Below are 25,112 nucleotides of genomic sequence, written 5' to 3' on the forward strand. Positions count from 1 at the left end.
GGTCTTGCTTGGCTCAGAGGGCAGCTGGGGGCAGGCATTTCTAGGGTCTTGGTGGCCCAGATTAGGACCTCATCCTCTTCATTATTTCAAAGTACTATTTATATTTTCGGAAGTGCTGCTGCTGATTATGTTTTAAATCTGTAGCACCAGAGTCCGGATTTCCTCTGGCAGTGGAAGTCCCAGCCCAGCCCAGCCCAGCCCAGCCTAGTCCCCATCTGAGCATCTAGCTGCCTGGCCACATGAGACCTTGGAGTGAGAGAGAGAGAGAGAGAGAGAGAGTGTGTGTGTGTGTGTGTGTGTGTGTGGTGTTCAGGAGTCGGTGTGGTGCCCACAGGCTGGCCTCCAGCTCAAAGAACGTGTTCTTGTTCCACTCTTAGTAAGGTTGAGAGGAAACTCAAGTCTGTGTGTTTTACTCCCATTCTCCTTTCCAAAACTTTAAACAGCAGGACCTTTTGGTGCTCAGATTCCTTCCTAGGGCTCTTGACTGAGCAGTTACTGGGGCTCAAGCCCCCTTCTTCATTATGCCTGGGCCACATTAGTCTGCATGTTGTCTTTGTCACTAGATGATCCTGTGTAGAAAAGAAACCACAAGCATCCATGTGGGGTGTGTTGCATGGCTTGTAGAGCCTCCAGCTTGCTCCGACATGGTTCTCTGAGTCTTTCGAGAACAGGAAGTTGCAGAGTCTCTGAAAGGTTTCACAAACCGTGGCTTCCATTTGGGCAGCTTCCTCGGAAGGCCAGTTGCAGTGGAGATTTACATGAAGCAGGTTTACAGGGAGCAGTGTTGGCATAAATACCTGTGAGAGAGTGAGTCCCCTGCAGGGGAAGTTGAGCTGCGATGCAGTTGTGACAGAGGCCTCAGTCAATGCCGTGGGTCCCCTGCAGGGGAAGAGTTGTGATGCAGTTGTGACAGAGTCCTCAGTCAATGCCGTGGGTACCTGGAGCTGAGATGACCTTCAGAGTGGCCAGAAGTAGGGGAACCAGGCATTTGATCCCTTCCCCTTTTGTCCCTAGATTTGTCATTGGGTTGTGTTAGGCTTCCTGGGGAAGCCAGTGAACTCCCTTTGGAGGAGGGAACGGTCTGAGACATCAGCCAGCAACATTGCCTGCAGCAGGAGGAATAAGCCCCTGAGTCCTGTGGGGAGCTGGGGGCATGTCCTCCTGTGGATTGGAATCACCTTGGATGCACATTTCAAAAACGCACTTCTGAGTCCAGAGGGACTCATCTCACCCTTTGGAGTAAGGCCTGGGCATTTGCATCTCCTCCAAGTTTCTTACATTATTTTGATGGTTCCTAGAGTTTGAGGGACTTTAAGGCCAAAGTATACTTCATCAATATTTGCTTAATTCTTAGATGGCTGACTTTAGAACAAAATTATCTGATTTTAGTATATGTGCTGCTGAAGCGAGCACTAAGTGATCTGATTTTAGATCTAAGAATTCTGTTGGCTGATGTTCTGAATTGTTAGGGGTGGGAATAGAGTTTTATTTCTTTGATTTGAATATAATTCCTTTTATCCTAGACAAGAAATCGCTTCGAAGGCACCAGGTCGGAAGTGGAATCACTGATGAAGAAGATGAAGGAGAATCCCCTTGAGCACAAGACCATCAGTCCCTACACCATGGAAGGGTACCTCTACATTCAGGAGAAGCGTGAGTACCTGTGGCAGCTTGGGGGCATTCATGCCTTTTGCCCAGAATGTGAAGGGGGGTGTCCAGTAGTGCCTGGCCAAGGCTTGTGTTTAGTACACACAGGTTTGAGTAAATGAGAGTAATTTTATAGTTCAGTTGCCTAAGGGGAAAGTAGTGTCTACAAGTCTTGTCTACCTCCAAGGGATGTATTTGGTTTTCTTTGTAACTGGGAATTCCCTTGGGAACCTGGAATGCATTGAGTCTCTGTGGTGGTTCTTTTCTTCCTTGTGTCACTCAACTCTTAAAGTGCCTGTCCCCTTAGTTAGCTTTAAACACCATACCCTTGGCATAGAGGCCTTGGAAAGATCTTGCCTGGCAGACCTGATTGTCAGCAGTCACATCCTTTGGTGGACTTAATATTTAGTGATTTTGTTTCCACTTGAGATTTGTTTCAGCAAGTTCCAAGCAATCATGACTCTTCTTCTCCTCAACTCCTGTCATCCCTACACTTTACTATTATAAAAGTAGACACAGAAGCTCATTTCCAGTGCTTCAAGAAGATTCATCATTGCTTTGCTGGTGTGATGTCAAGCAAAGAAATGCCAGGTGCTGGTGACATGTTTTCAGTGATGACTCTCAAGTTCATGCACTCGACCTGGGTAGAGGCTTCATGATATATGAGGCTGTGCTATTAGGGTAACACTTCCAGGCTTAGTTCACCCATGCGATGCTAGGGAGAAAAGAAAGCAAATGTTTTTCTTTAGTGGATCGTTCTTCTAGTCTCCTACTCTTCTTTCTTAGCTGGACACATTACCTCTCCCAGATGTTTGCTGATTTTGTGCTTTTATATCCTTCTGTTGATTTTGGGTCAAACATGTATCTTCACTCCTGGAAGCTTCCCAATGGAGCAGAATTCAAACACTTGGTTTCAATGATTATTCTATTTAGTGATTATGAAAAATGTGTACGGGGTTGCCTGACCAGGTGGTGGCACAGTGGATAGAGTATCGGCCAGGGATGCTGAAGACCCAGGTTTGAATTCTGAGATCGCCGGCTTGAGCATGGGCTCACCAGCTTGAGCATGGGTTCACTGGCTTGAGTGTGGGATCATAGACATGGCCCCATGGTTGATGGCTTGAGCCCAAAGGTTGCTGGCTTGAGCCCAAGGTCACTGGCTTGAGCAAGGGGTCACTCGCTCTGCTATAGCCCCCAGGTCAAGGCACTTATGAGAAACAACAAACAACTAAGGTGCTGCAATGAAGAATTGATACTTCTCATCTCTCTTTCTTCCTGTCTGTCTTGCCCCTCCCCCAAAAATTTGCACAGGCTTAAAATTGTTCACTGGTGACCAGAGAGGCAGTAGAGGAGTTGGAGATTGGAGCATTGGTTGTGATGAGAGCTTTGTGTCCCTTATTCTTTAGAGAGGAGTGGGAGAGACAGAGACAGAGACAGACAGAGAGAGAGAGAGAGAGAGAGAGAGAGAGAGAGAGAGAGAGAAGGGGGAGAGGAGCTGGAAGCATCAACTCCCATATGTGCCTTGACCAGGCAAGCCCAGGGTTTTGAACCAGCGACCTCAGCATTTCCAGGTCGACGCTTTATCCCACTGCGCCACCACAGGTCAGGCCTGTGTCCCTTATTCTTATAGGGATGAACTTGAGGTTTGTAAAAAACAGGATACTTTAGTTCTGTGTTTCATGTGTACCTAACATGATGCCTTCTTGGCCCAGTGAAATGATCTATTCCCAAAAGTTTAGGTGAACTTGAAATATAAATTCTTAGGGCTGTAAATATATAGTTCAGTGTCTACTTACAAAAATTTATTAATATTATTCACATATATATGTACATATGCATATATATAAATATATAAAATCAGTATTTTTTTTTCATTCTCACATTACATTATACAATTTTATTCAAACACTCCACGTGCTCTTTCCATATTAATGTCTTGATTGTCACTGGAACCACATTTTGATTCTCAAACACAGTAAGTAGCCCAGAGCATATCATTGGGATACAGCTTTTTTTTTTTCGAAACTGTTTGCAACTTACTATTTTGAAGTAATTTAAAAGTTATTGACAGTTGCAAGAATACTATAAAGAACAACAATATGACTTTTACTCCAATGCATGAATTTTTACCATTTTTCCACAATTATGTCATTCTTTCTCTGTATGGGTGTGTTTGGGTTTGTGCACATCACAATCACAGATACACAGTTTTAATTTTTTCTGAACCACTTGAGAATAGGTTGCATATACCACACTCTTTTACTTCAGTGTGTGTTTTCTAAACCATAGTTACCATATCCAGGAAATTTAGCATTGGTAAGCTATTTAATATAAATGACACTATTTCACTTTCATCAGCTGTCCCAGAACACCCTTACAAGCATTTTCTTTTCCTCCAGTGCAGGTTCTTGTACTGCACGTAGTTGCTACAACTTTTGTGTCCTTTGTCTGAAACACTTCTTCAGCTTCTCTTTGTCTTTTGTGACATTGACATTTTTGAAGAATACAGGCCACAGGCCAGTTCTGTCCTATGATTTTCTACAGTGTGGGTTTATCTAATGTTTCCTCAAGATTAGGTTCAGGTTATGCATCCCTGGTCATGCCCTACACAAGTAACGTCCTGTTCTCCTCTGTGTACCACATCTGGAGGCCCAGGACGGCCACCTGCCCCTCAGTGGTGATGTTAATTTGTCCCACCCAGTCAAGATACTGTTTGGTTTCCTCCCTGCACAGTCACTATTATTTTCCTTGCAACAATTAGCAGTCTGTGGGGAGACACCTTGAGACCATGTAAATATCCTGTGTGTGACCCCTACCCCCACCCATAGAGTCAGCATCCACGGAAAATCCTTCCTGAACTGTTTGGATTCAGGAAAATCCTTCATTACTGTGATGGCTGCAAAATGGTGATTTTTCAGTTCTGCCACTCCCTGTGCATTTATTAGTTGCCATTTAGTTCCCTCTTTCCCTCCCTCCCTCACTCCCTCCTTCCCTTCCTCCCTTCCTCTCTTTTTCTCTCTTTCCTTTTCCCTTACTATACGTCCATCTGTCCATCCATCCATCCACTCACCCACCCATTCATCTAGTCATCCATCTATCTTTCTATTGTCAGTATGGATTTATGGATTCCCATTCTATTCATAGGTTAAATTCATTATGGTCCTTATTTGTTTGTTTGTTTGTTTAGGTGAGAGGAGGGGAGATAGTGTAGCAGACTCCTGCATGAGCTCCAACTGGGATCCACCCAGTAACCCCATCAGAGAATGATGTTTGAATACCGAGCTATTTTTAGCACCTGAGGCTGATGTGCTCCAACAGAGCTATCCTCAGAGCCTGGGGCCACCTTTGAACCAGTTGAGCCACTGGCTGCGGGAGGGGAAGAGGGAGAGAAGGGGAGAGAAGTAGATGGTTGCTTCTACTGTGTGCCTTGATTGGGAATTGAACCCAGAATATCTATATTCCAGGCCGATGATCTATTCATTGAATCACCGGTCAGGGCCCCTATTTGTTTTGATGCTCAAATTGTCCAATATATCAGCGCTTTTAGAATTTTTGCATTGTGCTATCACTGGATTTTTTTCTTGAAGCCACAAAAGATACATTAGAATGTTTGGTATTTTCATTTGTTTGATGTTTAAATGTATAGACACTTACCATATTTAATAGTTTACTAAGGAATATCCAAAACTGGCAGTGGGCAGTCATACCCTGAAAAATAATGATTAAATATCTGCTAAATCTATTCATGTTATTTTTTTCACCATTTGTGCTATGTGATCCCTGTAAGCATCTAAGACTAGTATGGAATGAGGTCCTTGCAGGCTAATAATGCCAGTGATGCCTTCTTCCTCTAATAGTACTTTGTTGTTCAAAATAAAGTAATTGACCAAGCACCAGGTAAAATGAGAGACTTAGTCAGACTTTGACTCTAGGGTATCTCCCTCTTTCCTGAGGGATACTTTTGAGGAACAGACTCCTTAGATTACATATGGGCATTTACAGTTCCTTCCATTCTGTATCTCCAGTGTCTCCTTGTCTATTCTCAGATCTTCTTGAGTTCTGCTAAAGTAGCAATCAGGAGCTTGGGAGCAGGTCAGAATCCCTGTATGGCTGCGCACATAGTCTCAGAGCAGCTGTCCGGGAAACATGAAGTCATTGTAGCAGATGGGAACGGTGACAGGCACTTTGAGGAGACTCTCTGTGTTCTTTCCTCAATCATCTTACTCCTGTCAGGGGAGAGACAGGAAATTTCAAATGGAGATTGATGATGGGAAAGTGAATTAATTTCCCCAGGGAACCTCTATTTCCCTTAACATTTTAAGACTCATTAGATGTAGCGTTTAGTGGTAAACAGTCTTCCTTGGTCTCTGGGGAAAGCCCTGGGTAGGTTCCACTTCCAGCCTGTGAGATCAGATTTCTGCATGTTCTGGTCTAGCTGGCGTGGAGAATATATCGCCCCTAGAAACATGTTTGGGGTAGGTGAGCATTAGAGGTTACGAGTTGTGTTTCTTCCCGGCACATAGGGGACATATATAGATGTTTCATGGGAAATATTACTTTACAGGTCACTTTGGAACTTCTTGGGTGAAGCACTACTGTACTTATCAGCGGGATTCCAAACAAATCACCATGGTACCATTTGACCAAAAGTCAGGAGGAAAGGGGGTGAGTTAATATTTTTTTATTTTATACTTGATTTGCTTGGCTAACAAATACTAATTATAGTACATGTGTAAAGTAACACTTGCAGTATTTCACTCTAATTTTCTTAATTTTTATAGAGTAGTTCCAGGAGGCATACTACCCTAAAAAGTAATTAAAATAAGACAGTTGTTCTTAGCTCTTAACGTTATATTAGCAATGACATACAACTAAGAAAGATTCTTATATTTCACATATATGCAGCATTAAGTGTGTCAAATTTGTTTCAATCCTAGAAATTCTTGGATGACCTCATCCTGTAACACTGATTCACATTCCTCTCACTTGGCAGTTTAGATGTTCCAATTATGTTGCTGTGTAACAGATCACCTAAAAACTTAGCAACTTTTAAAACAATACCAATCATTGTCGTATTTCTCACAGTTTCTGTGGGTCAGGAATTTGGTGCGCATTTGGTTGGATGGCTTGGGCTCAGGGTTTTTCATGCAGCTCCTGTCAGATGGTGACAATACTTGGAATAGTGTCTGAAGCAGCTCAAGGCCAGTGAGAATAGCTTTCTTCTTTTCTCCTGATCTTCCCTCTCCGTCCCTCTTTCTGTAGTCTCAGGGCCTCTCTAGCTGGTCTCTGTGGGAGCTGGGTTGGACTTCCTCATAGTATGGTGGCCACTAGACAGCTAAACATTGGAAGAGTGACTATTCCAGCAACGAAAGCAGAGCCTGCATTGCTTTTTAATGATCTACCTGGGAAGTCTTATCACCTTATCATCTTGTCCTATTTTTTGAAACCTGCCTAAGCCCACCTAATTTCAGTGGGAGAGGGTGCAGACCCTGCCCATCAATGGGAGGAGGAGTACCAGAGTCACACTGTATGAAGAGTGGATGGGATGGAAGATGTTCTTCTGGCCATCTTTGGAAGAGTCAGTCGAGCTGCATCAGCTCCATGGGTCGCTGCTGTCGGGGGCTCCTTGCTGTTCTTCAATGGTTCTCTTTTCCTCTGGATGCACGTGCTGCATGCGTTTTCTTTTTAGGATCTGTCGTTTCTCTCTGGCTGCTCTTAATATCTCTTCTTTTCACCTCTTCCTCCCCCTCGCCCTTCCTATCCCCCCTCACATTCCATCCTCCTCTTCCTCCTTCCTTGTATTCTACATTTAATTATCATGTTCCTGTGCGCATCTCCCCCCCCCCCCCCCCATGTCTATTGGGCTGGGGAATTTTTGGCCTTTCTGGGTTTGAGGATCGTGTCTTTCAGTAGCTTTGGAAAATTCCCACTGATTATCACTTTGAATTTTGTCGCCTCCCCATTATTTCTGTTATTTCCTTCTGAAGATATTTAAATGTTTTCAGTAAAAATATTTGTATTTTTATCTCTTTGGATCTCTGGACTCTATTCTGATGTCCCTGGCTCTGTCTTTAAGTAATTTTTCAGCTGTGTCTGATCTATTGACAAATTAGTCCTCCCTTGGTATTCCAACCCTGATTCTCTCTGTGGTGCATTTCTGTACAACATGTTGGGTTCACACATGGGTGGGCATTCCAATGTAGGGGCCAGGAGCACTGGTTTTGAAAGTAGACTGCCTGGGCCTGCCCAGGTGGTGGCGCAGTGGATAGAGCATTGGCCTGGGATGCAGAGGACCCAGGTTAGAAACCCTGAGGTCACCAGCTTGAACGCTGGCTCCTCTAGCTTGAGTACAGACTCATCAGCTTGAGTGTGGGATCATACACATGACCTCATGGTCTCTGGCTTGAGTCCAAAGGTCGCTGAGCACAAGGTCATTGGCTTGAGAAAGGGATCACTGGCTCAGCTAGAGACCCCCAGTCAGGGTACATATGAGAAAGCAATTAAGGAACAATTAAGGTGCCACAGCAAAGAATTCATGTTTCTCATCTCTCTCTCTTCCTGATTGTCCCTATCTGTCCCTCTCTCTCTCTCTCTTTCTGTCTCTGTCTCCCATCAAAAAGATAAAAATAAAACGAGACTGCCGGTCCATAATGTTAAATGATGTTATCATTACTGTTAGCTATTCTGCCGTGCTGCCCCCTTGCTCTCTCCCACTCACACATTTTTTTTTTGTATTTTTCTGAAGTTGGAAACGGGGAGGCAGTCAGACAGACTCCCACATGTGCCCGACCAGGATCCACCCGGCATGCCCATCAGGGGGTGATGCTTCGCCCATCTGGGGCTCCACTCTGTTACAACCAGAGCCATTCTAGTGCCTGAGGCAGAGGCCATAGAGCCATCCTCAGCGTCTGTGCCAACTTTGCTCCAAAGGAGCCTTGGCTGCGGGAGGGGAAGAGAGAGACAGAGAGTAATTTTTCTCTCCAGGAGAGGGGGAGGGGTGGAGAAGCAGATGGGCGCCTCTCCTGTGTGCCCTGGCCGGGAATCGAACCCGGGACTCCTGCATGCCAGGCCGACGCTCTACCACTGAGCCAACTAGCCAGGACTTACTCGCACATTTTTTGCTGGCTTTCTTTTTCTTAGGCCCCCCGGTAGGAGTGTATCAGCACCTCTACTTCCCTCTCTGTATCAAAACAAGAAAGGCCAAAGCTCCTTTAATGTTTCTTGTTAGAGGTGGAGTTGACATTTAAATAGTCTCAAGAAAACAGACATGTGACAATATCAAAACATAGAGAAATTACAGAGTTATAAGGAATGTTAAAAATCTGTGTTAGCAGGTATCCCTTGGTCTTCATGAATGGATATAGAGGTAGGCCTGCCTGCCTTGGACCGAGTCATCGTCCTTTCCCAGCTCTGAGTCCTTTCAGAGATCAGCTTCACCAAGACATTCTCTCACAGTCTTCATTCTGGGGCTTTTTATCTTGTGCTTTCCTAAACCTTTTTTTATTTAGTTTTTATTTTTCTGAAGTTGGAAACGGGGAGGCAGTCAGACAGACTCCCGCATGCGCCCCACCAGGATCCACCTGGCATGCCCACCAGGGGGCAACACTCTGCTCATCTGAGGCGTTGCTCTGTTGCAACCAGTGCCATTCTAGCGCCTGAGGCAGAGGCCATGGAGCCATCTTCAGCGCCCGGGCCATCTTTGCTCCAGTGGAGCCTTGGCTGCAGGAGGGGAAGAGAGAGACAGAGAGGAAGGAAAGGGGGAGGGGTGGAGAAGCAGATGGGTGCTTCTCCTGTGTGCCCTGGCCGGGAATCGAACCCGGGACTCCTGCATGCCAGGCTGACGCTCTACTACTGAGCCAACCGGCCAGGGCCTTCCTAAACCTTTAATGAAGAACTCCGTTGTATTTTCTCTACTTCTTATCACCCATGAAAGTGAAGGGCAGGCCTGACCTGTGGTGGCGCAATGGGTAAAGTGTTGACCTGGAATGCTGAGGTCGCCGGTTCAAAATCCCGGTCTTGCCAGGTCAAGGCACATATGGGAGTTGATGCTTTCTTCTCCTCTCTCTCTCTCTCTCTCTCTCTCTCTCTCTCTCTCCTCTCCTTAAAATGAATAAATAAAATCTAAAAAAAAGAAAAATAAAAGAAAGTGAAGGGCAGAGACCAATTATGGTAGCTGTTTGGTTCTCCCCAGACTTTAGTAAGACAAGAGTAAACACCTCGTTGGGTTGTTAGGAGGTTTATATGAATGTAAGCTTCTGGGGACAGAGCTGGACACATAATGAGCGCTAACTTAGCTTGGTACTGCAATAATTCCTGTGTTTATATCACATCTTACATATTTCTAAGTCCTTTTATTGTGCTGAATTATCCAGTTTAATCCAGTGTTCCTCTTTTACAAAAGAAAATTGAGGTTCAGAGAGAGAAGATGATTTCTAAGGCCATACAACTAATGAGTGATAGACTCATTCCCAGATTCTGGGGTCTGCATCTCCTGATTCTGAGGTCTATAACAATAATAATATATTGTTACATATAATGTATAGATTAATATATTTTAATATTGATAATAATATATAACACATATATAAATAAATAGCTCTCCAAGACATGGCTCTGTTTCTTTAGCTTTAGGGTAGAAGAACCATGAAGAATTCTGTCTAAAGGTGATGATGTCTTCTTAATTTCTACAGGGGGATCATGTGGTGTCTTTGCATACGTGTTTATACAAAGTTTTCCTAGGGGATAGAGATAGACTTAGCAGAGATTATAGGGTGTTTTCTCCTCTAGACATGCTTTTGCTACACCCTTTCTCTCTCTTCACTGTCCTTTTCATTGGGATTATGTTTCTTTAAAATATCTGCTTTTCTTTTAGCTTCAGGCCAGGAGATGTGAGCAGATGTGCTTCATATCCATCCCCTTGGAGACCAGCCCTTGTGTGCGGTGAATTAGGCCTCCTTGCAGCCTCTAGCCTGAGTTGAGGCACCTCTCTGCAGGAGGTCTGTGGCAGCCCAGAGCTGACTCATCCCTTCCCTTGCTGGAAACCTGTCGTGATTTCCCACTGCTGTCAGGATACAGACCCCAGCCTACATGATCTTGCCCTTGCATCCGTCGAGCCGTTTCCCTTTCCCTCTTGCTCTGCAATTCTAGCCACACTAGCTTCCCTTCAGCTCCTTCAGGGATCCAAGGCCCCTGACCACGGCTTTGCACCTGCTATTCATCCCCAGTGCTGTTCTCCTGGTCTCATCTCACGGGTCCTTCAAGTCTCAGCCCAAGAGCTTCTTGACCAGGTCAAATCCCCTTAATTTATGCTTTTGTAACACAACCTGCCTTTTTTACTATAGTGTTTGTTATAGTTGTAACTTTTTATTTGTTTGTTTTAATGATTATTATCTATATTCCCCACTGTTTTAAACCCTCAGTAGTTGAACAGATCATGTTTATAGATTTTTTTTCTGGATATGGTATGGTCATCTTTGGAACAGAACCTTTTTCTTTTTTATATTTGACAATATTTTATAGATCCCCTGTTCCTGCCCATTTACCAGGGACACTTCCCTGAAAGCTCGCAAAATAGAAGCCAGTCCGTGGTCATTTCAATCTGAAATAGTTAGACATCAACATGGTCAGAACCCCATGTGTTTGGGCGTTCACACTCATGCATTTACACATTGTAGGAGGAGCAGTTCTCAATCTGAGAACTCAATCTTAGCTATTCAGTAAAAAACAATAGATGTAAGGCTTGTGAATATAAACGGTCTCTTCCGAGGTCTTCTGTGTTTTGTGTGCTATTCTGTTATTAGGGCATGGTTAATTTTACCATACGCAGTCACATTTCCTATTATTTCAACAAACCACGCAAGTTTGCTAATTTCCCCCCTAGTTTAGGAAAAGAAAAGATTGGGAGAGGCAGGAGAAACAGGAACCTTATCAAATACTGACAGGACAGAAAGAAGGAATTAGTGCTAGATGATAAAGTATCTCGTTCCATTGGCCTAATGGAGTGATTCTCAGCAGTAAGAAGAAATAAACTCTTGATTTGCACAATGTGAACGAATTGCAAAAGGATTATGCTGAATGAAGAAAGTCCGACGTAAAAGAGCATTCCATTTCTATGAAGTTGTAGAATGCAAACTTATCCTTAGTGACAGAAAGCAGATTTAGTGTTTGCTGACTGGAGGGATGCATTACCAAGGGACAGCAGAGAACTTTTGTGGGTGATGGAAATATTCATTAACTTATTTGTGGTTATGATTTTGTGAATGTTATAAAGACATCAAAACTCATTAATTGTATACTTTAAACATGTGCAGTTTATTACACATGAGTTATACCTCAAATTATCTGTTAAAACATTTGTTGAGTACCTTTTCTGCTCCAAGGCCTGTTTAGGCTCTGGGGACCTGAAAGGAAGCTAAACCAGACACAGCCCCTTTCCTCAAGGTGCTTCGAGTCTAATGAGGAGAGAGGCGTTATTTGAATCACTGCTCATATCCATGGAGACTGGCAGCTGTGGGCAATGTGCTGAGGGAAGGAGAGGTCCCTGGTGCCATGTGAACGTGTGAGGGGGTTTGACCTGGTCCAGGGCGACTTTGGGGAAGTGACAGTTGAACCACGATCCAAGAAGCTCAGAGTTGGGAGGAAAGGTTATCTTGTCTCAACTCCAGAATCAAACCTACAAATTAAGACTATTTGAAACAGTATCAGCAAGAAATTAATGGAACATGGGTTGATGCTGGACTGTCATGATCTACCAATACTAAAGACATTTGGCTCGAAGTAGAACATGGTTGACAGATTTTCGCTGCATGAGGCTCTTGCCTGAGAAGATTTATGATCAACCTTTTACCTCCTGTGGCCATTAACACTCAGGTTTGAAAAGAGGAAATGACCACTGCTATTCCTGTGGCATGATTGTCCCGGAGAGGAGCAGAGCCCATATTCTGGCCTCCTTTTGATAGTCTGTGTGTTCCCCACAGGGGGAAGACGAGTCGGTCACCCTCAAGTCCTGCACACGGCGGAAAACAGACTCTATCGAGAAGAGGTTTTGTTTTGATGTGGAAGCAGTAGACAGGTGAGTAGCTATCACTTTTTCTAGGAACAAATCTTACTGAATAGGGATTTCTTCTCTTTCCTATTTAGTCAAAACTTTCCAGCCCCCGTGGCCCCGCTTCCCTTCTCCATCCCAACACTAGTATTCATTTGGGGGTAGACCTCAGGCTTGTTGCCGACTTGTAAGGGGCAGTCTAGCCTCCCCACTCTTTTAGGGTCAGCGCTGAGACACTGGTTGATTGGTTTTATTTTAGCGTGAGGACTTTTTTGTCTCAGGAATGTGTGATATGTCTCAGGAGGTTGAATAGACGTTTAAATAAAACCGGCTATTGAGCATGACTGTATCAGCAATTTGAGATTTAAAAAAAAATGTTAAATGCTTAATTTTTATAATTTAATAAACTGATTCAAAAGGAATTGCATAAAGGGAAGGGTGGAAGACGTTCATCCTCAGTTAAGAAAAGGACAGCTTACAGTTACAGCGTGTAACCTACCACTGTGTGTGTGCGCCCAGGGAAGACAGCAACCCACTTGTGAAGTCACAGTCTTTCGAGAGAGCTCTGTGTTGTGTTCTCCGAGATTTATAGTCTCATTAAGTTGTACCATTTCATGGTGTTAAGCTAGTTTGACAACATTCCAATTCTTAGAGACACTTTACTTGGCAACAGGTTAATTCTTTCAATGAAAGCCACGTGTTCGGCTTATTTGCGCTGTCTGTTCCAGATCAGCACTGCTAGCACAAAGCTCCTTAAATCCCAGCATGATTCTCATATAATGCCACTTAATTTCTCTGCTTCATTAAACAAAAAAGCTACACCATTTTGTTAAGCCAGTACTTCTACTCTCCCTGGGATGTTTACCTGTGGCCACTGAGCCCCAGCTCTAGAGGTTCGGGAGACTGGGTGCCACCTGGGTGTGGACCTCTGTGTGTGGGCAGGTATGGAATGCCTTCTTGTGCTGTGAGGTCTGTATGCACTGCGGCTGCTGAAGGCTGCTCCAGCTCCCCTGCAGAGAGCAGCCCTTTCGGCCTAAATCAGGAGATGGAGGACACTCACCATGTCTTTTTAGCAGTTTAGTCATTACAACTTTGGCTCTCTAGTCAGGCAACTGGGATCTAAATTTTGACTTTGCTTTAGTAGCTATGTGACTTTGGGCAAGTTACTTAATTGCTCTGGGCCTTGCTTTCCTTATCTGGAAAATGAAGCTGGTAATCATACCTAGCTCCTTGAATCATAAGAATTCAAGAAGAAAATACATATAAAAATACTTGTCAGGATGGCAAATAGTAAATGTTCAGCAACTATTAGCTGTTATTATTTATTAATTAGCTCATCCTACATGTTTATCAGACTTGATATTTTATAAGACCAGATTCTAAATGCAGACAAGTACGTATTTTTCGCTCCATAAGACACACGGACATTTTCCCCTCCACTTTTGGGGGGGAAAAGTATGTCTTATGGAGCAAAAAATACGGTAAATATAATTTGTAAACAAAGGAAGTGCCCGAGTCCTTCACCGTGTTTGGGACATGAGAGGGGATGGTAATAGACAACAGTTGTGTAGATGGGTACATTAACCAATAGGTATTGCAAAATGTTTGCATCAAACTAAAATTGCTTAGTTTTGATTTTAAACAGACCTTAAATCAGGATGCTTTACGCACTTCTAGACATCTTTCTTCTCTATTCTAAGCATGGTCTTGAAGGGAATTCATATTGTTGACCTCCATGAAAGAGGTTAAGAGAATGTGTTTGGAAGTGGAGTCAGTTGTTTGATGCTGGTCAGATGCGTAGTTCCCAGAGAGAGATTGTCGTGGTTTGCGTGGCTATTTGGAAGAGGATATGCCTTGCACTGCAACTCTCCGTTAGATGGGATGCAAGCTCCGTCATGTTTTCTGAAGCTGAATTATTTTCTGTGTTTTCTTCAGATGTTTTCCCAGAAATTGTAGAGTTGCTGTTTAGGCAATTAAAACTCACTGTGATTCCTCCATCTCATTTCTACCCTGTTGACACTTCATGCCACCTCTCCCCTTTAGTATGCTCATAAAAGCTTTTCACGTCCCAATTATTATATAAGCTGAGAGCTAACGTATCACATTCAACAGACGGAGTGGGTTGGGAAGTCAATTTCTTCTAAGTTGCTGTCTCTTCTTCTTTGGGCATGAAGTGAGGAGTTTCAGTCATGGTGCAGAGTGAGGCTGCTAAATCTTGTCTTCATAAGTGGGTTGTGAGTAGATAGTTATCTTGTATTACTTGTATTTTTTATTTTCTACGTATATAGTGTGGTGTTTTGACACCTTAAAAACTTTTCTGATTAGGGAGAGTCTACCCCTTCCAAGACCTAGTTGCTTCTAATAGAGAGACAAGGGCTTTTGAAGGTTTGTATTTTATATTGGTTAATTGAATAAAAAACTAGATTTATAATTTTTTTTCCTGAATCTGTGTCAGTTTCTTTTTGTGAGAGTGTAGGATAAAATTCCTAAGTGAAAAAGGGACTTTATCTATCGGGGGGATCACTTTGTAAATTATATAATTGCCTGACCACTATGCTGTACACACAAACAAATATAAGATTAAATGTCAACTGCAATTGAAAAATAAAATTTAAAAATGGACTTCATCTAAAAGCAGTATGTAGATTAGCAGTAGTGGTATGTGAATTGCTAATACTTGCTAATATCTTCAGTCACTTTAAATAATTAACTTCACAATGCAGTGTTTTATGGAAATTAATATGCAGATGTAGGGAAAATATTTGTTTAAGCTGAAGAATCATGGTGGTAGTAATCTCAACATCCCTGAATTTGTTTATTTTTAAGAAATTTCTCACAGATGTAGTGAGACATAGTTGTTTTCTCCCAAATGTTTTCCAGGAGGGGCCACTGAGCCACATGGAAAATAATATAGAAACAAAAGGCTTCTTTGTGATGCACTGAATCAATGTAGCCTCTTGAGGGGCAGTGTTTACACTTGGGGGAAGGAGACAATTGGAATGCTTTATTTTTTCTAGGACTAGCTGTCTCCAACAGAAGTCCATACATTTGAAGATATTATGTGGAGTGTTAAATGCCCCATCCCCAGCAGAGATGGCAGCAAAGGACAATTTACTAGAGATGATAAGGGTACCAGGTGCCAGGGGTGTAATGGGGACCAAGACAAGCATAGTCCTTGCTTTCGCAGAACTTACCTTTCAGTGTAGAATGCATGTGCATGCACGCATGTGCACGCGCGCACATGCATTTATGCGATTAAAGGCTAAATATAAATGCCATACTATGTTGAGTTGAGTGTTCCGGCAAACGTGGAGGACCAAATACCATGGAGAAAATGTAGCAAACCGAGGGAGGGCCCTCACCCTTTTCTTCTTACAGAGAATGATGACATGACTGGAATACCCTGAGTTCATTTCCTCTCTCCTTCCCTCCATCCTTCATTTATTTAACATAACTATATGCCAGAGACTACTGACAGTGGAGATATAAAGCTTAATGAAGCGCTATGAGTCTATTAGACTTTTCTTCTTAAAAGTCATCGTCTGATTTTACTTTCAAACCAAATCTGAGGTCCTTTGACAAGCTTTTCACTAATAGGTAGAGACAACTTTCTTCTGGATCAGTGCCAGCAAGGCACGTCACACCACTCTCACTTCTGTCTTCACTTTCCCTGCATGTCCTATGTATTTGCACAGTCTATGAGCTTTTCTTTGTGTTGGTTGACTATTTGTATTATTTGGCATGTTTTATAAACCTCTGTTCATTTTTGAATATCTGTTTCAGGTAAATACCTGTCTTATCTGTTGTTCTAAGGCAGAATAACATCATGTTACACAGCTTGTAATATAGTACTGTGTGCATGTGGCTGTTCAGTTTTGTTTTTTATGGTAATGCAATTTTTGAGTTACATTATTTTCCCTTTGGAACTTAGGTGAACTCTTGTGACAGAGACTACAGGAGCTTAATCATGTTAGATGCTATTTAAACTAAAACTTCAAGTACAACACATAATCTGCATGACTATAGAGATAGGACAACCCTTCCCCCCACCCCCCCAAAAATGGACGGTTGGTTAAAGTAAGGGTAGTGGAGGCTAGAAAGATTTATGGAAGATCTGAAAAATCTATTCAAACTATATAATAAGCCACCACCTTTGTTTCAAGTATTTTTTATGGCAGTCTGCATGATGCAGGTAAAAGATCAAAGCAGCCCTAAATTTGACTTTAGGATGTGCCCTTTACCAGCGATGTGAGTTTGGGCAGGTGATTTAACCACATCTGTAAGATGGGGCTTATCATAACCTATCTTGCAAAATTGTTTTGAAGATGGAGTGCATTCATATTTATCCCAGATGCATCCCTGTGTTGGAAAAGGTTGTGCCTTTAATTTTTTTTCTCCCTCTTAAATGCTGGGACTTCATTGTTTTTATGGTGAATCTTAACTGTGGTGGTTGTATCTCTGAGTCTTTTTTTTCCCCACCCATCTCATGGTGTTCCTTTTCCTACAGAGTCATGTTTTCCAGTCACTTATAAACTGAAAGTGAATACAGGTGTATTAAATTTATATGTTTAAGTGGACTACTATTTTCAAAGTCTATGTATACAAGATAAAAAATTTTATGCTCTTCCTTCCAGTTTATGATCTAAAAAGGAAACCATACTAATTTTGAAGTTAAAATAATACTGTTACTTCCAGTTTGGTATGTGGTGTGTGTGCATGCACTTATTTCTGTGTCTTTGTGAGATTGGGTGAATATAAGATTGTGTTTTCCCAAAAGGAATCATCTTATGTAACAGACTTCATTTCAGTGTCCAACCTCTAGATGGCAGTTTTGTATATGTATTAGTAACTACGAGGCAGTCCAGTTGAAAATTAGCTGTCCTTTATACATTGACAGAATTCGGGGTATGTGTGTGTGTGTGTGTGTGTAGATTTCTGTAGAAGAAATAATCACGTGAATATTACTTCTTAAGGGAAAAGTATTCTAAATGACTCATTCTTTCTCTAGAAATTCCTTCCTCCCACCCTTTTATGATGGATCAAGCAAGCACGCACAGCTAATCTAACCTCTGTAAACATCACATTTTACCTTGCACTCTGAAGTGTCAGGCTCTTGGCCTCAGGGACAGTGTATTGAGGATGGTGAAGAAAAGAGCGGGGTGATTTTGGCTGTGCAGTGTGTGCGGAGAACCAGGCAGTCCTACTGGCCCTTGTGCTGCAATGTGCCTTTATCTTTTTGCAACAGATGAATCCATTTTTCCTGGTTTCAAACTTCCCCTCCCCTCCCCTTCTCACCCTTGTTTGAAATAATATTTGATTTTGCCTTCCTGCTGGTTGGATGACAGCACGGGTCTCAATGCCAATGACATTTCAGAGAGGAAATGGCTTTTTCCTTCCTCAGAGGGTGTTATACTGCTCTGACTTCCATGACTTGGGTGGGGGAAAGCAGGGGAAATAAGTTGCTTTCTGGATGACTTTTTGGCTAGTCTGTAAAATAATCTAATTGAGAAGTTCTCGGAATTTTTAGAATTCATGTAGTGTGAACTTGTCATTGAGATTTTTTTTATTAGAGAGTATTTGCTGTTTGATTCTGGTTTAAGTGAGAATGGAATGTGGTGGACTGTGATGTGAAATAAGTTAACCATATTTCTGTTCTTTAGTCCGTATAGTGAAATTTGGATTTTATTGATTTGATTTGCTTTCCAATTTCTACATAGAATATATTTTTAAAAAATCTAAGCCAAAATTTTTCTGTTACATAGATCTGAAGAGAGGAGACAGTTTAATCAGTAAATTCTACTTATGTGCATACATGTGTATATCATGAGATAGAATAGTAATAATTGAAAAAAAGTATTTGTAAATGAGATAGAATTCTTGAATTAGAATATTTTTTCATTGTTTGTTATGAATAGTAGTAACAAGTGCTTGCATTCTTCCTGAGTCTTACTCATCCCAGCAATTAATAATGTTTTCTCCTGGTGCAGTGTATTAAAATTTATTTACTCCTGTGTCCCTGGTACCTAGCATTATGGCTGGCATGTAATAGGTACTCAAAGTTAGTATTTGTTACATTTAAGAACTAGGCAACGTAATGTGCCAGAGATTTCTTTGTCTGGGCTTGCTGATGTTTTGTGACTTCAGTCTCTGTTACAATGGAAATACAGAAAACTATCTGATATGTTTGGCCATATTTACTCTATAAATCATTATTATTGCTATGGCATTAATTATTTTAGGACCTCTTTGCCCAAGAGGTCAGTGTTGTAGGCTATAATAGGTTATGATGCACTCATTCATTAGGATTAGATCCTTTCTAAATAATTGATTAGAAGCCTGGTTCTATTCTAAAATCTTCTTAAGGGTGTGTGTATGTGTGTGTGCATGCGTGTGAGAGGGAGAGGGGATTAGGTAGGTGGAGGAGTTGTGCCTCCTTCCTCCTAAGGAGCTGGTGGCCCTGGATCTCAGGACATATAATGTGCATGCACATGGGGGCAGTACAGCATTGTGGTTAAGGTGTGGGCTTTGCTTTTCAAGTCAGGCAGACTGGGTTCAAGCTCAGGCTTTGCCACCTACTAGCGTGTGACATTGTGGAAATAATTTCTGAATATCAGTGTTTTTTTTAAGAGGTGTAGTGATAGTACTTCATACTGTTATTGTGAGCAATAAATGATAATGCATGTGAAGTCCTTAGCACAGTGCTTAGCCCATAATAAATACTCATTTAATCTTAGCCACAGTTTGTGGGCCACCAATTTGCAACTGCTGTCTCTCTCACCTGGATCCCACCCAGGTTCTCATGGTATAGTATATATTTTTCTTGTGCACAAGGATCTGTAGTGGACAAGAACTTATAGTTCATTATCTCAGAGCATGCATAATTTGTACAGATTCATAACTTTTTATCCAATGATAACACTGGGTCCTGAGCATTGAGAGAAATGGGAAAATAGCCCCAGTTCTTCCTTTGTTGATGAACTGGAAATGCTTTGCTATGTTTGACATTGAGGTTAACCAGAAACACAGACGCGTGTCATTACTGGCCCTTGTGCGTGAGATGACTTTATAACATGCCATGTTAACCTGGAGTGGAGCTCAGGTAGAAAGAGGCAGAGGAAGACAGACACCAGAAGTTGCAACCTGGAGGTCTGCAGACATGTTTGGTTTGACTTGAGTAGTGTTTGAGGCAACATCTTAAAATTGGAAAAATCTGAAAATGCTTATCTTGCCTTCCCATGAATCAGCTATGTGTAGAGCTGAATGATGGATGCCTCTGCTAGGTGGGGTATGGCCTTTTCACTTGGCTCTAGTCCCCACCTTGCCCTGTTGTTCACCATGATGACAGGTGACAGCTGTCACTTTGCCTTAAACTTGCATTGTTGTTTTTCCCATACAGGGGAAATAATCCTTTGTTCCTATGCCTCTATCAAAAAGTAAAAGTGCAAATGAAAAAACAAAAGGGTTCAGTTTTAATGAAAATGAGACCAAGCCTATTTTTGTCGGGGCAGTAAAGAATTTCTTTTCCAGGTTCACTCTTTTGCTTGGTCTCTATCTAGACATTTGAGTCTGCAGTTTCTTAGACAGACATGGACGAGATGTCATTCTCCAAGTTTGTTCTGCCTGACTTTGGCCCTATTACGTGTAGGTGAAGATCTGCCATATGTTTGTGTACATGAAGACTTACTGAACTTCAAACTCTTGTAACTGTCCAGGACCTGTTAGAAATCAGTTTCCCAGTAGCACATTAGAAGCAAAGGGCCGCTTCCTTTCTCCGGCACTGGGCACAGTTCCTTCACCTGTGGATGGCAGCCCATTCCCCAAGCTTTCATCATCTCCCTCTGTCTTCCTATGTAAACATGGTGAGGCAGGTTTCAAACACAGGCTGTGAGAACGTGTGTTTCTGTGGGTGCCACAGTCCTCTTTTTACTCTGAACTTGACCCTTACGTGTACTGTAATGTGGATAGAAGCTGGGAACAAACTCTTGCCAACTGAAGATTTATAGTTATGAATGAGCAAACCCTAGCTCTTTGGAGGTTTATTTAGAAAGAACAGTACTGTTAGATTCTGAGTGTGTTTGTTTCAGTGGGGTGGAGTTAGTAATAGCATTTCCTTGTCCAGTAGGAAGTGGGTAAATTGCCAAGCCACTGAGATCACTATTGTTGACTCAGATTCAGGAATATGATTAGAGTAGGAAGCTGTCTAGTAACCCTGGAGTCAGGGCTGGTTGTGATTCTGTTTGCTCTTGGCTGATGAGAAGGCTCTGAGCTGACATCAGTGATCCCAACTCCACGATGTTCTGCTAAATGATGTATGGCTTTCTGTGGGCTTTTTTCAGAGGCCAGAGTGGGGGAGAGATGGTGGTGGGCAGCAGATTGCCCTGTGGCAGATGAATAACTGATTTCTGCATTGCCCTTGTAGTATGAGAGGCGGGGCCCGTTTAGAGAAAACTGCAGATCCTTGATCCTGATCCTCCAGCTGATCCAGATAGAGCACTAACCAAGGACTGAGGCAGAGTGGAAAGGAGGTGCTGTGTTTTACGTAGAATCTTAGGATTGAGCTCTAGAAAGGATTGTATGTCTTATGTCCCTTTTCTTATCTGGTGGGTAGAGGGAGGTCCTTGGCAAATTTTCTAGAATTGGCTAAAGACTCCTTCTTTGTCCTTATCAATTATCAGGCATTAATTCCAAAGGGAGGGGGAAGCAGGGCACTTGCTGCTTCACTCAGGAGGAAAAAGGAAACGGCTGTGATGTCAGAGCCTGTGTATCACTTCAGCCCTCCGCCTAGCTGGCTTTGTGGTAGGAGTGTGATTCTCAGGGCAGTGGATGAGTGCATTGGGGGTGGGGCCATTAGTATCAGAAGTGCCTGTGGCTCTTTTCCTTTTTAAACTATACACACCTACCCATCCATCTCCTGCCATAATTTTGATCCTATCCCACCCTTGTTATCTGCTTCCCCCTTCTTCCTGCCCTGTTTGCCCTTGTGATGTTTAATTTTGGGGAGCATTTACTCTGTGTCTGACACTTTGAAATGTCTTATACATCTCCCATTTAATCTCCACAACAACCCCATGAGGCAGGCACTCTTTTTATCTGCATTTTAAAGAATAAGCATCGTTCAATTACAGCAGGGAAGCACTGGAGTCAGGATAACTGGAGAGCCTGCAGTTATTTCAAAGCAGTTTTTTACTGAAGTGTAATCACAGTAAGATGCCCAAACCTGAAGTAGGCATCTTAATGAACACACACGCACCCGCACCCACCCTCACAGCCTCAGGCCTTCTGCCTTTACAACTCCCAGATCAAGTTTCTGTCACCCCAGCAGGTTTCCTTGCGTCCACACCCCACTCATTGCCTTTGCCCCTTCCCCAAGATGAAATTGCTGCTCTGCTGTCTGTCACAGGAGATGACTTTTGCCAGTGTTTGAACATCACATAAATGGAATTATACCATCCGTAGTCTTTCGTATCTAGCTTCTTTCCCTCATTGTTATGTCTGTGAGATTCAGTCACGCTGTTGTGTGTAGCAGTAGTTCTTTTTTACTGTTGTATGATGTTTTATTGATTAAATAGACAATTTATTCTTATTGATGTATCCTTGACTTTTTGTTTTTACAAATTTGGTCATAATTACACAAAACTGTGATTGTTCTTGAATGTGTCTTTTGGACACATTCAAGCGGACATAAGTATGCACTTATTTCTCTTGGGTATATATCTAGAGGTAGAATTGCTAGGTCATTGCGTGGGTGTTTGTTTAGTTTTGTTTGGTTTTATCAGTTTAGTTTTCTACCAGAATGTATGAGAGTTCCGGTAGTTCTACATTCTTGTCAGGGCTTGGTTTTGGTGGTCTTTGATGAGCTCCATTCAGAAGGGTGTTGGTTATATTTCATTGTGGTTTTCATTGCATTTCTCTGATGAGTCATCATGTTAGGCCCAATTTCTTATGCGTGTTGGCCGTTTGTCCTCTTTTATGAAGTGCCTATTCAAGTCTTTTATCTATTTTATTAATTGGGTTCATTTTTTTTTCTTACTTATTTGTTGGCATTCTTTACATATTCTGGGTAAGAGTTTTATTGGAGATATAAATTACAAATGTCTTACTCAGTAGTTAGTCTTTTCATTTTCTTAATGGTATCATTTGATGAATGGAAATTTTTCATTTTGGTGAAGTCTAACTTATCTATATTTTTTCTTTATGATTAGTGCTTTTTAAATTTTTTTTTTTTTAAATCATTGCCTTTCCATCTCTTAGGCAGAAAAATATGTGGAGAACCACTGCTATAGAAAATAAGCCACTGTCAAATCAGATATATTGGATTCTTGATTTTTGGATTGGCCTTCAAGTTACAAAGCACTCTGGGCTTCACAGAGCCCTTATTGTTTGAGCTCTTGGATCCTGTGCAGGAGCTCACTGTGGTACTTGCAGGAGGGCCCAGTCCATTTTGGTGGCAGAGGACTTGGGTTGTCCATGTGAGTTGTCTGGGGACTGTGGCACCTTCACATTTGCTGTGGCTTTCTGTGCAAGGGTGAAGCATTATATTGCTGGGTTCAGATCCTGGCTCTGTAACTGTGGGCAAGGTACTTAACACATTTTAGCCTTATTTTTCTCCTCTGCCAAATGGGATAATGAGAATATACTTATCTCATGACATCGTTATGAAAATTAAATGAATTAATTTATATATAGTGCTTAGTGCATGGCATCTGGCACATAGTGTTGCTTTATTCTTGTAGCTCTTACTTCATTATGGTGTTTGATAGGATCACAGTTCTTTGTAGAACTAGAAAGAGTTTTTTGTTGTTGTTGTTGTTTTTTTGTCAGACAACACCATTTTATTTAGTTATCCAGATAAACAGTAGACACTTAGACACATAAAACTTAGACATGCTTAACAGTTGCACCCCCAACTACTGTGGAGAAAAGCTGCAATACAGAATATGCTTGACTTGGGTTGATCAGTATGTTATAAAAACCTAGGAAAAAAAAAGAATTAAAACATTTCAACCAGTTTTTAGGCACTAGGTGGAGAAAAGGAATGCTACAGATCAATTTTTAACTTATTTTTCAAGCAAAGTTAGAGTTTTTTGATCATTGATTCCATTACTCTTTCAATGTGTTATATTTTTTCCTTCCTCGTCCCACAGCACACACTTCTAGGTAGTTCTCTGTCCCTCTTCTTCTCTCTCTCTACTCTGATACATTTGAACATGAAGTAAATTGATACCACATATGAAAGTGTGCTATCTTTCAGGGACTGACATGGAAAGTGTAGAATCATTGAGAGTTTTACTTCTTTTATTTTGTTTTAAGGGGTGATGGCTAATAGGGCCACAGGGCGAGTCAACATGGAAGGAACGTTATTGCTTGATTTCAAAATAAGGGAAGTTGACCCATTTACCTTGGCTCCAGGAAATCCATACATAAGAGATCTGTGTACCAGAGGTTTAAATTGTAATGAAGGAAAAAAGAACTTGGAGCTTGAAGGGCTATTTTGTAGACCCCTAGAAAGGACTGTGATCCAGATGTACCTCCACAATGCTGAGAGAAAATGATCTGAACTTGGTGTGTTAGGATTAGAAACAAGTGTGTTAAATCTACTTTATTTACTTCTCTATCACTTACGGAAAATAACTAGTATTTTGATATTTCTTATTAAAATGAAAACAAATCCTGTTGACTTCCCTGGTTACTAAGATCAACTGGCTCACCCTTCACAGCCTCTGCATTTGTCTGAACTTTCTTTTTGTGGCCCTGAGTAGAAATTTCACACTGTGTGCCATGAAGTCAATGTGACATTTGCAAGGTCCCTGAGATCTTGGTACACTAGGCCCTATTGTGGTCTCACTGTTTGCTGGTGAGCACCTAGCAGGAAATGTTGGAGAACATTGTCTACGTGATTCCAGGGTAGAGAAGAGGGTGTCTTTGCTCTCCAGGGCAGGGAGAACAGGAAGGAAAAGGTGGGGGTGGGTGGGCAGCACATGGCTGTGGGCCTCAGACCTAACTGTACATCAGGATCACCTGGGGAGTTGGTTAAAATCCAAGTTCACAGGCCTTGCCCAGAAATTCAGTTTCAGTAAGGTGGGGTTGGGCTAGGAGTGTCCATTTTAAGGAAATGCCTGATTCTGAAGTCAGTGGTCCAGGAACACTTTAAGCAGGACTCAAAAATCAGGTCCAGGATTGCGAGTTCTGCAGTGGACAGTAGCTTTGTACTCTTTAGTTCTAAAGCCTTAACACTTTGTGCTCAGCTCTTTGAAAGGTGGAATGGTAGAATCAATTCACTATGTCCCCAAGCGATAGGGTCATCTCTGTGGACTGGTGGCTGCCAGCACTGTGCAGACACCCAATAGGTTTTGCATACTGAGTTGGCTGATGGTGGGAAATGGGCACTTGGGTCTGAAAAGGAGAATTTCTGAGAAGAAGA

General features: G+C 42.1%; 1 protein-coding gene across 1 annotated transcript in view; it reads left to right on the forward strand.

Moving 5' to 3' along the window:
* The window catches only part of ARHGAP26 (Rho GTPase activating protein 26), a 462,432-nt gene that overhangs the window by 138,260 nt on the left and 299,060 nt on the right, over window positions 1–25,112 (forward strand). Inside the window, 3 exon segments of the mRNA XM_066344335.1 lie at window positions 1,524–1,653; window positions 6,212–6,312; window positions 12,624–12,718. Of these exon segments, the coding sequence (XP_066200432.1) occupies window positions 1,524–1,653; window positions 6,212–6,312; window positions 12,624–12,718 (326 nt within the window).

The sequence above is a fragment of the Saccopteryx leptura genome, chromosome 6 (assembly GCF_036850995.1).
Source record: "Saccopteryx leptura isolate mSacLep1 chromosome 6, mSacLep1_pri_phased_curated, whole genome shotgun sequence".
NCBI classification, from domain to species: domain Eukaryota; kingdom Metazoa; phylum Chordata; class Mammalia; order Chiroptera; family Emballonuridae; genus Saccopteryx; species Saccopteryx leptura.